Here is a 12,329-nt window from a genome sequence, read left to right as displayed (position 1 = left end):
GGCAGGAGATGAAGCATGGGGAAGAGGAGAAGAAAATCCCTCCCACGAAGGAAGAGTAGAAACTCTATGATGCTCCCTCTTACTATAAAATAACTTTCACTGCTCTCTAGGCCATGCATGGCATTCCCTTCAGGGATTTGTTATTGTACAAACGTTAGAACGACACCTACTACAAGTGATGTGAGGATCAGTCACTGAAGAAGCCAAAAAACGAGAACACAGGAAACCAGGAGTTCCCGGGCACACACATTGTCGAGGCCGAGAAGGAGCCGAAGAAGCCATAATAAAAGCACACACACACACACTAACACAAGTGAAAACGGGCAATAAACTGGGTAAAGGCCGAGAGAGGTCAACCACAACTCTTGTCTAGGCGGATAAGAAAAAGACTGAATGCTGTGGTGTGGGTACATGGATCTTGACCACTTTTCACCCGATATATGCACGCATTGCCAGATCTTGCAAAATTCCTTGCTTTTGTCCGCGATTAACCGGATCCAGCTAGGAACTAGAAATTATCCTATTGTTAAGACCGAAGGTTTGTTCTTGTATGAACAAAGACTGTATAGCAACATATCTTCCTAGAATTAAGGAAGGATTGATGTGTGAGTATTCAGAATATACTTGTCCCTCAAACCCAACATGAGTCTCAAGTCAGACTCCCTGATGGTTGCAAGTACAGAGCGCGTTGTTTCTATCTCGAACTGAGTTTGATGAAACAGGTCAAGGAGGAAAGAACTATGACTGGTTTCCAATTGCCCATCACTTTCTCTATGAGAAAAGGACAGTTGTAGAAATCAGGAACCGGACTGTAACAATTTCCATGATGTATTCATTTAGCATACCCTTGATTTCCCAACGGGAAGATTCTTCAGCGAGCCAGAATAAATTGTGGACATAGAAGGGATGATTGATGAGGAGTGGTAGGAACTCGAAGGGAAACTGATATCCTACTGAAGGATATCTATTACCCAGGTTTCCACCACCACATGTGGGGAGAAGCCATCTTAGCATCTATTCTTCTTCTTACCCTACTTCCTCTTCCAGAAAGGGAAGGGGTTTGAAGGGAAACCCTCAATTGCTTCTGTGGTTCCCAAAAGGACTGAAGAGTTTCATTGACATCTCTCAAATCTATCTCAAAACTTGGATGTACAATGGCCAGTGGCTAAGACCAATCCCAGAATGTATTGTTCTAAGGATTGAAATAAAAATAAATTCTGATAGTACAGGGGAATGCCCTGTACGATCAGCTTTTATTGGATCCTGTTCTCGTCTATGAATTTTTGTACATAACACAAATTTTTGTAAGTAAGTTGGTGACTATATTAGAAGAAAATTTGGTAGAAAAATAGGCAAAAACAAACCCTACATCATGATGAGGAAGAATCATATAAAACCTTGCCCTCAGTGGTGGGCCTAAGGGCCTGAGGGAACAGCATATACTTCATCTACATCTTATAAGATAGTTACCACTTGTGACTGAACTGTTCATCTCTCCTGAACCCCTCACTGGGAGGAAAACTGTCCTATATAAATTAACTAACCTACATCTTAGTACATACATATATTTTCCTTGACTCATAACATAGTAGACATATATTTCCTAGGCACTAAACAGAGTACACATGTATTTTCCTTGACTCCTTACAGCCAAAGCATATAAATCTTTAGATTCCTCTAAAGTTTTTCCTTAATATTCAAACAACAAGCAGATATTGTAATATATGCAAATGTGGAACCACTTGGAACAAGTGAGGCAAAAATAAAAATGGAAACCACACCCAACCCTGATCCATTTTGACTGCTTTACTTTGACCTTAAACTTTAAAATCATATACTACTGTACAATTGATATATGTGCTTAGTAGAAACCACAACAAACACCAGTCAGAAAATTATCTTGACACTGTGAATACATATGTACAAGGGATAATAATATTCCCAAAAGGTAGACAAATACTTTGGATAGAATAACATTAGATTTTCTCAAAGGGAGAAAGGGAAACACTGAAATTTATGCTATGCTTAGTGAATGTAAAAAAATAAGTATCTCAAAAAAAATTCAGTGGGCAATACCTACCACAAAAATTTTAACATTAGGACAAAATAGGCAACCACTGCAATGCAAAAACTGTGTAGAGCAACCATTCAGCTGCAAAATGAATCCCAATTGAGTGGTTTAGCCTAAAAATGTCTAAGCTAGACATGTTTGAACATGAACAGGTATACTAGTAAACATTTTTATGCTGATAAGTAGAGTCACTGCCAGTTACAACAGACATGTTTGTCTTTTATGCCTGTCCATCAGACAGTTAGCAGATCAAACACAAGACCACCAAGACTTACCTTAATAAAAAATAGACTAAGGTAATGATCTATATGTAGTACTAAATACACTTGCAAAACATCTAGAATTCTACAAACAATTTTACACTAAGAAACTGTACTCAAAAGGATGGACATATGCTGTCACCACCAATAACAAAAACAGGAAAGGATCTTAGCAATCCATCATAATATAAATCAATGTCTTTAAAGAAGTCTATGTATTGTGGGAAAGTTGTGGACTCAAGGATAACATGGTTCTTGAAAACAAATAACTCCCTACATATCAATACGAGTTGCTGAACAATAGATCTACACTTGACCTGCTGTCACTTAGATCATACTCAAAAAGAATTTGAAAGGACACATTTAACTGTTACAATACATTTTGACATCCAAAATACCTACAATATTATCGGGAGATATGCTGCATTACAAACTGTATAATAACAGTCTTTGTGGCTACTTATCTTCATTCATAAAAAACTTCTCAACAAACTTCACTATTCATATGAAAAGGGCAAACAATTATCCAAATACATAAAATTGGAAAATGGTCCGAATGGCTCTAAGTAGCACATTGCTCCTCCTTGCATTTAACCACATGAAATATGTAACCAAGCTAAACCAGAAATAGTTAACATTGGATGACTGCTAATTTTCACCTTTCGACAAGCCTATGTATTCCCAACATATTATATAACCTGTAAATATGAAAGCCGGTAACTACACTACATCATCAGTAGACATAATTTTCTAATGAAAGCAAATGTATTCAAATTTTGTAAATATCCCAGATGGAAAAGGAACCATGACACTATAAAGATGTGGAACAATTTGATGTTTTTACCTTAACCATAAAACAGGTTTTGACGTAGGAAAAACCTATTTTTGGTAGTTGCTGTTGAGTCCTCAACACGTGCCCTTTCAATAGTCTATCCAGAGCTCCATGGTGACCAGAATAATGTCAAAGAATTCTCTTAATTGGTCTTATGGCCGGGCATGTGCCATAATGATAAACGTTATAACACGTGATAAAATATGGATGGAATTGGGAAAAGAGGGCACTTTTCCTACTACGTCAAAACCGCAAGAAGTGGTTGTGCACATACGCACTGTCACATTGTTTACATATGACCAAAATCCGACCAAAACACCATTCCTTTCTGTTGGTCAATGTTTGATGATGCCACACCCAAAACCCTTGTCTTTTTGTCAGGAAAATGGGAAAATCATTTGCTCAACTTCATCACAGAGCACAGCCAGCAGAAGATTTGCCATTTCTTGATGTCCTGGTAAAACAACAAGGACAGTTTAAGATGACCGTGTATACAAAAGCAACGAATGCTGGCCATTGCTTCAACGCACACGGGGAATGCCCGGACAAATACAAAAAGTCTGTCGTGAGTGCGTATGTCAACAGAGCCTTCACACACAGCTCATCATAGAGAGACATACATAACGAACTTGATCGAATTCACCAACTGCTGACAAACAATGGCTATGCAGATCAAATGATCGAAACGGCAATAAAAAAGAAAATGGACAAGGAGAACTTGATTATTTACCATCGTGTACATTATGGGTCTGCATACAAGGAGGATTGCTGCACACTACGTGGGATAGTAAACAGAAGCGTACCCCAAAAGCCCCATACCACAAAATAAGCCTCAGGATATATAGTAAGCCCAACCTTGTAGCAGGCCTAATAATGAAGAACAGCGCACCGCTGCAGGGGGACCGAAGATATGCACAAACGTAGTTTATAAATTCACTTGTCCAGAGGAAATGTGTACACTACAACGACCCTTCAGAGATGTCTGTTGGCTCATAAAAATCAAGGGCCATCCATCAACATTATATAGATGTTCACAACAGGAAGACATCTCTACAAGAGCTTATAGAAAGCACCCAGGCTGTGCACAGAGAAGACAACTATGAATGTCCAACAAGAATTGGACCATATACTCCCCTCCAGCAGAAGGAATACTCGAGCCAACAGGGACCAGACAGCGCACCCCATCCCACTGAGAACATTGCATCCCTTAGAAGACTTGAGAAGACCCAGCAAAAGCCAAGTAACATGCTCGCTCAGGTCGCTGAGGCCCTGCCCAACACGAATCTGCAGCCGTTAATCAACATAGACCATTTGGACACACACACATGCTCACTCAAATTTAATATTATACACATTTATGTATAAAGAGAAATTAGCTGATTTGTACCTTTATGCATGCTATAAAATATTTTTTATTCCTTTATTAAGATTTCTAAATTCATTATTCATGTATGTAATTTTGTAATTTTGTATTTAAAAGCAACAAGAACATATTAAATTTCAAACATACATTTAAGGAAACACTAGCACATGGCATTATATGTTGAATATTTATTGAACCACTGTTTAAACTTCCACTTTTATTGTCATAATATATATGTCCATGTTTTGTATCCGAAACAACACACTTAATGGTTAAGCTGTTAATCCCTAGACCAACCAGTGCCCATACCTCAAGGTCATACTTCCCACACGATGAAATAAATAGGCCGAAAGGCCAGATTGTAAGTCAGTAGTTGCTTGATAATGCCATAAGGCAAAACTGCCGTGACAAAATTCAATAAATGGAAGAAGGAAGTCTGCGTATTTTTCACCAGAAATTGACAAATGAGAATCTGAAAAAACTTTGTCAGTATGAAGATACCAGCAAGAAACTTATTGATGCTACTAAAGCAATTGCTTTAAAAAAAATATATATATAATATCTACATAGAGTATATACATAAATATACAGATCTGTCTTTACACTTTATTAATTATCACCACTTTCTCTAAACATTGAAAAAAGAAAGGGAAACAAAAGATTTAAGGCTTGAAAATATAAGATTATAATGAGCATCTAAAAAATTACATTAACATATAATGAATTATTCAAAAAGTACAAGAAATAAAAAAATCTCATATGTCAAACTACCAAATAAAAATAATTAATTTTCTTACTTTGGATTTTATTTGGAAATTCAGACTATCTGTCTAGAGTGACTTGTGATATTCCATAACAACCTCTGAGAAGGCGAGCAAATGAAGTAGGTGCTGGCTGTCTAGGATCTGGAGGATAATGGGGTCCCTGATCACCAACATATACATAAGGTAAACGTAAAACCCAATATGTGGATGCAGAAAGCTTGACAGGAAGAGAACTGCTTGGCTGAGGAATATAGCGAGGGCAAGGATCAGGACCAGGCTGAACTTGGGGATTAAGGGTAACATTAACTGGAGCTTTAGGAGTTACCACGTGAAGGCGCATAAGTTGACCATTAACAACATTTCCACTGCGACTGGAATGGTAAACAAAAACAGATTATGAATCATAATGCACACAGGTATTCCTGAGAAATTCTAAAAAAAAAAAAAATGATGAAGAGAAAAACACTCTTCTCCCCACCATTCACCATTCACAAATCAAGTGCATTATATAGTAAAATAAATAGGCTGTGATGTTTTGCATCTCTTAGTAAAAGAACTATTTGCCATACTATGGCAAATAGTATGTTTTAAGTTACAGAAAGCCAAATATAATTTTCTTTATAATCATGGTTATTATATTATGAAAAGGCAAAATATACAAACCACTGCTAATAGAATATAGCTGTAAAGCTTCCTCTATTCCTCAGATTAATCCTAAGTTGGGGTTGCTGTTTCCACGTGCCTTTATATATAATATATATCATATATATATATATATATATATATATATATATATGTATACATATGTATATATGTATGTATGTATACATAGTATATATGTTAGGTGTGTTATATATATATATATAATATATATATATATATATATATATATATATATATATATATATATATATATAACACACACCACACACAAATATATATATATATATATATATATTATCTATATATGTATGTATATATGCATGTCTATATATATTATAATATATTATATATATCTGTATATATTATATATTATGTATGTAGTAATGGTATCTATGTATTTATGTATATATGTATGTAATATAATATGTATATGTTATATCACACATATCCACAGGTGAAAAATAATAAGACAGGGTGTAGGTCCTGGACCGGTTTTGGCTTTCTTTTATTTCAAGAAGCCATTGACCAAAGGACTGATACATAGTATTAGAATTCCAACAAGTTTATATATACTACAGAGACAGTAACTGATGAACATACACAAAACCAACCATTTGAGACTGCAAAAAAAAAAAAAAAAAGGGAATCCACCCAACCAAACTGGTTGTCAAAGGTAGGAGTGGCTTTTGTCCCGCTTCTAATGCATTGTTTAGTACACTATCTGGATATTTCAATTTCTTGCCTGTATTCCGAATCTTATCTATCTCCTCATCTATATATTATGGGCTACATACCTGAAGTGCTCTTAGAAACATAGATGCAAACACTGATCTTTTTACCTTGTTGTTTTGTCCAGAATAGAAATGTACATAGGAAGAAATATTAGTAGGTTTTCTGTAAACACTATATTTAAACACAGTACTGTTTCTCCGTATGAGGACATCCAAAAAGGGTAGGCAACCATCTTTTTCCATTTCCATAGTAAATTTAATTGATGGTACTAATTGATTTAGCCTGGCAAAAAAGTTATTTACATCTTCGTTCTCTGGCCATACACAAATTATGTCGTCAACATATCTAAACCAAGGTACATTGCGTGGAATTATATTGTTTAAAATTTTCTTTTCAAAAAATTCCATATATTAATTACTTAGCATTGGAGACAGGGGGTTTCCCATTGCCATACCAAAATTTTGAGAGTAAAATTTTCCATTGAATTCAAATTTACAGTCTTTTACAAATAATTTGATCAGTTCAATTAAGGTGTTTTATGAAAGTGGAATATCCAGCTGTGTGATTTCTAATAATTCCAATAGAAACTCCAATAGATCGTCAATAGACACCTTTGTGAATACATCAAAGCTCACAAGTTTCAATTCCACGCAATGTACCTTGGTTGAGATATGTTGACGACATAATTTGTGTATGGCCAGAGAACGAAGATGTAAATAACTTTTTTGCAAGGCTAAATCAATTAGTACCATCAATTAAATTTACTATGGAAACGGAAAAAGATGGTTGCCTACCCTTTTTGGATGTCCTCATACGGAGAAACAGTACTGTGTTTAAATATAGTGTTTACAGAAAACCTAATATTTCTTCCTATGTACATTTCTATTCTGGACAAAACAACAAGGCAAAAAGATCAGTGTTTGCATCTATGTTTCTAAGAGCACTACGGGTATGTAGCCTAGAATATATAGATGAGGAGATAGATAAGATTCGGAATACAGGCAAGAAAAGGGATTTTGACGTAGGAAAAATCTATTTCTGGGCGAGGAAGCCGTGTCGCCCAGTGAAATATGTCTGCTTTAGCACTATTTCTAGTAAAATATTGCTATAATACCAGAGAACTGCTAAATTGGACATGTCAGAAGCCTCCGACTCGCTCACCTATATAAAAGGTGTCGGTATAAAACTGGGGCGAGTGTTAAACACTACCACAGCAACCCCTCCAATTAGCCTTTTCCTCATCAAAAGACCCTAAATACGGGGAGCCGACCCATAGGTCACACCTAGCTACCCCGTTGAAGGCGGCTGTGACGTCATACTTATCGATAGCAATGAAGCTTGGTGCACTGCAAGGGGAGGGGAAAAAAAACAGGGGGGGATTTCACTGGGCGACACGGCTTCCTCGCCCAGAAATAGATTTTTCCTACGTCAAAATCCCTTTTCTGGGCTCAGCCGTTGTCGCTCCCGTGAAATTGTACCAGAGAAAACCACCAAGCTACATCACTCTGAAATGAAACAGAATATTAAATTGTATAAACTAACACCATAGACCAAGTGAAATAGCAAAGAGATTTGCTGCGATAGGTAGGATGTTAATAAACTGGCATAATGGAAAATATTCATATGAACAACGGACAGTACTATATTGATGTTGCAAGGAGACACTGACCTCCCTACAGCTATTGCCTGATATTTAAGATCCTCCAAGGACTTAAGGTAAAGCTTTGGAAAACCCAGTGCGATGCCGACCAGTATATTTCTTCAGATCATCAAAGTTCATATATTTGAAGAAAATTTACAGAAGTGTTATAGCCCGAATAGCACGCGCTTTGGGAAAGGACCCTGGGCTGACTTCCTTGGTAAAATACAAAAACTGCTGCGTAATGCCCTTTAGGGATATGTACCACCACCGCCCCACATGAAAAGGAGGGGGGGGGCCTTCGGAAAAGGTAGATGTGCTAGATAAATAGTCCTTTGTGGTTTTAACAGTACATAAAGATGGATGTTGCGGAAGCGGAACAACTTCCAGGGGGATCGCCTTACCAAAGGGTTCTCATTCTTAGCCATAAAATAATTATTTGGTGTGAAAGCAACACGTAACCCGAGGGGAAGGAATTCTATATGCCCTTGGCCACTAGATAAAGATGACATCTCCGATGTTCTGGCACCTGAAGCCAGACTTAATAAAAACAGTGCCTTACGCAAAAGGGTTTGGCAATCACATTTGAAGTTGTCTGTTTTAGAGTCTAACCTGAGACCATCGTTAAGAAACCATGACACTGACGACGGCCTTTGAATGGGCCGCAGGCGTGCACAAGCCCTCCCGGGATTGAGGTGAAATAAGACTCAGTTAGATTTATACCAAACCCGCGAGAAGAAAATCTTTTTCGGAGCTGACTTAGTGGTTGTTATTGTGGCAACTGCCAAGCCTTGTTCGAATAAAGGCCTGAAGAATGTTATAGTCACGTTCATTGTCATTACTTTGACATTGATTTCCTGAGAAATGTAGCAATTGTTTAACTGCTGAATCATATGGCAAAGTGTAGATTCTCTTTGTCTGACTCCAAGAACAGAATGTTCTGGTGGATCAATGTCCCCTACCCTCCTACCTGCAAACTTCATGAAATCCATAAAGATAGGGTTTTGTGAAGACCTGAGGAATCGAACACAGTCACCGTTTGAACTGTTGCATCAGCCTCAAGCCCGGGAGGGGAGGTGAGGATGAAGACCTAGTTCTAGGAGAAGGAGAAACCAATTGTTCTTGGGCCAGTAAGGAGCTATGAGAGCCACCTGACCTTTGAAGGATTTCAACTTGTGCAACACTTCAGGAGAGGGTTCACTGGAGGGAATAAATAAACTCCCTCCACTGGTTCCAATCTATACTCAGGGCGTCCGTAGCGTATGCTAGAGGGTCCATACTTTGGGCTACGTAACAAGGCAGCTTGTGGTTTGTCTTGTAGCGAACAATCTACTCTCAGACCCAGAGGGTACTCTCCTACAAACCCTCTCGAAGGATTCCTGGTCCAGTGACCATTCTGGCTCCAGGGGGACTGACGGGACAATGCGTCTGCTACTACATTGTGGAATCTGCCAGATGGGTAGCCGATAGATGCCAGGTGTTCTTGTCAGTTAGAGAAAAAATTGCTATCACCCTGTGGTTCACATGACTTGACTTGGACCACCTCTGTTTTATACCATGTATCACTACGACTGTCGAGAGCCAATCTGATATGAGTCTCCTCCGGAGGACGGAGCTTCTTTAAGGTCAGAAACACTGCCATAGCTTCCAGGATGTTGATGTGAAGCTTTGGAACTGAGGTGACCAAGTTCCCTGAACCTTGTTGTGCTGTGAATAACCTCCCCAACCTGATAGTGATGCGACTGTATGCATCAGTAGGGACGGGGGAGGGAACTGCAAACTGTAACTCTTTGGCTAGGTTTTCGGCTATTGCCCATGGACGTAGACGTTCCTTGGGAATCAGAGGTACCCGGCCGAACTTGTCGCGACACTTGGCATTGGCCTTGAACGTCAAAGTCGATTGATGTCCTTGAGCTTGGCTTTCAACAGAACGTCTGTGACTGACGCAAATTGGAGCGAGCCTAGGATCGTCTCCTGATTCCTTCTCGAAGCCTTTTTGCATTATAAGAATTGGCTTGTTACCTTGGCATCCCCTTCCCTGATGGAATGAAGGTTGTGTGAATCCAAGCCCCAATGGAAACCTAGCCACTGGAACTTGGATTCTGGGGCCAATCGGACTTGGTCCTGTTGATCATTGAACCCTATATCCAGGAAAGATATGACCCCGTCCATGGCTTTCATAAACTTGTCTTTGACCATCTCCCAGATTAGCCAGTCGTTTAGGTACGCCACTACCAATAAAACCTGAGACCTTAGCACCTGCACCACTACCTCCGCCAGTTCCGTGAAAACCCTTGGGGCTATATTCAGCCCAAAGGGCATCACATCATCTTGAAGGAATAAGCTTCTTTTACTAGTTTGAAGCCCAGGAATGGGATGGGAGTGCTGAGCCGTCGGGACATGATATAGGGCGTCTGTAAGACCTATAGAGGTGGTTGACGGCCCCCCACGGGGAAGTAAGGCCCGTACCTGAGAGATGGTCAGCCTTTAGAACTTGTCGCAAGGAATGTACAAGTTTAAACGGGACAAGTCTAAGATCACCCTCCTTTGGTCGGTCCCTTTTTTTGGGACACTGAATAGACGACTTTGAAATTTTAAGTTCTTTGTCCTGGAGACTGCTCCCTTCTGGAGAAGGTCCCTGGGGTAATCCATCAACCCTTGGGTTGGATGCTGATAGATAGATACTATGTTTTCCGCCCAGCTGCTGAAACTCCCAACGATGTTAAAAGAGATACAGCCTGCCTCCTATTTGAGGAACTTCATTGAGATGATGAGGGTCGGGTTCCTTTCCTGACCATACACCTCTAGCTCGCCCTTGGGCTCTGGTTCCTCCACTCTGACGAAAGGGGGAACCTGTTGGCTAGCCGACGGCGAAAGGGAGACAAATTGAGGCTGTGTCTTAGAAGATGAAGGTTGGGGAACTTGCTGAATTAGTACAGCTTATAGCACAGGGTGCTGTTGCAGAACTTGGAAAGGTTGGTACCTTCTTTTGACTTTTCCTAGTCCTAAAACTGGAGGAAGAAGACTCTAATATCCTTTTGAAAGGGATGCCCCAACGCAATCTGATGCTTGATTAAAATGTGATGCCTCATTCTGAACCTTGTTGTTTACTGCCGAAGCTGGAAGAGATCTGCACCCAGATTGAGGAAGCCCGAAGCTGTTGGGTTCGTGCCTGATCGTAGCCTCGGATTAGAACATGCTTCTTGCCATTTCTCTTAGTAACCGCAAAGCCGTACGAGGCACATTGCATGCTTAAAAGTAACTACTCCGCAATGACCTTATACAGCGGTTCATGAGCATACTCCAGAACCGCCGTCTCCGTCATCACTAGAGAGTTAAGAGACCTTGCAAGACGTGTCTAGCATCAAATCCGGCTTGGATCAGTGCGTCTGACAGAGGCGCTCACTAAACAAGTTGATTGCACAGTTTGGCTTAAGCTTGCCTGCCGAGAATGTAGCCAGCAAACTTCCCACAAACTCTCTCTACCTTGGGGGTAGCAATGATGTGGAATCTGTCTCGCTAAGCTGGGGCTCTTCCCGAGTCACTGCCTGAAGGGTAAATCCTGCTACCTTTGATGTAAAAGGTAAGGAGTTCCCGTCATGTTGTTACCTTAGTATTTGAGCAGATCCACTTCTAGCCCATATCCCCTTTTTTTTTTTTTTTTTTTGGACTTGATGAGCTTGGATGGGCTAAAGAGGAAACAGTGATTCCCACCCTGGAATTGGCCCTAGAAAAGTTAACCAAGTCCCCCTGAGACCTTGTCCTTTCTAAATCGAAGCTGCCCCTTCCATAAGCCTAACATAAGCTAAAATAAATGGTGGCCATAACCTTTCGGGAAATAACTCGAAATCCCGAGTCTCTGTGTACCACAACCTTCTACGTGGTCACAACCCGCTGAAAACGGAAAATAGCGAAGTTCACTACCCTCCAAAAATCACCAGGGTGGAACGGAGGGAACGTGGACCCGTCAGGCATGCTCTGACCTTGCACCAAATTACTAAGAGG

General features: G+C 39.7%; 1 protein-coding gene across 1 annotated transcript in view; it reads right to left on the bottom strand.

Moving 5' to 3' along the window:
• Window positions 1-12,329, bottom strand: part of LOC135221254 (uncharacterized) — a 395,658-nt gene that overhangs the window by 21,817 nt on the left and 361,512 nt on the right. Inside the window, exon 19 of the mRNA XM_064259070.1 lies at window positions 5,324-5,661. Coding sequence (XP_064115140.1) covers window positions 5,349-5,661 — 313 coding nt within the window. The 3' untranslated portion in view covers window positions 5,324-5,348. The remainder of the gene's footprint in view (window positions 1-5,323; window positions 5,662-12,329) is intronic.

Source organism: Macrobrachium nipponense, chromosome 2, assembly GCF_015104395.2.
Source record: "Macrobrachium nipponense isolate FS-2020 chromosome 2, ASM1510439v2, whole genome shotgun sequence".
NCBI lineage: Eukaryota > Metazoa > Arthropoda > Malacostraca > Decapoda > Palaemonidae > Macrobrachium > Macrobrachium nipponense.
This window is presented reverse-complemented; position numbering and strand designations above follow the sequence as displayed.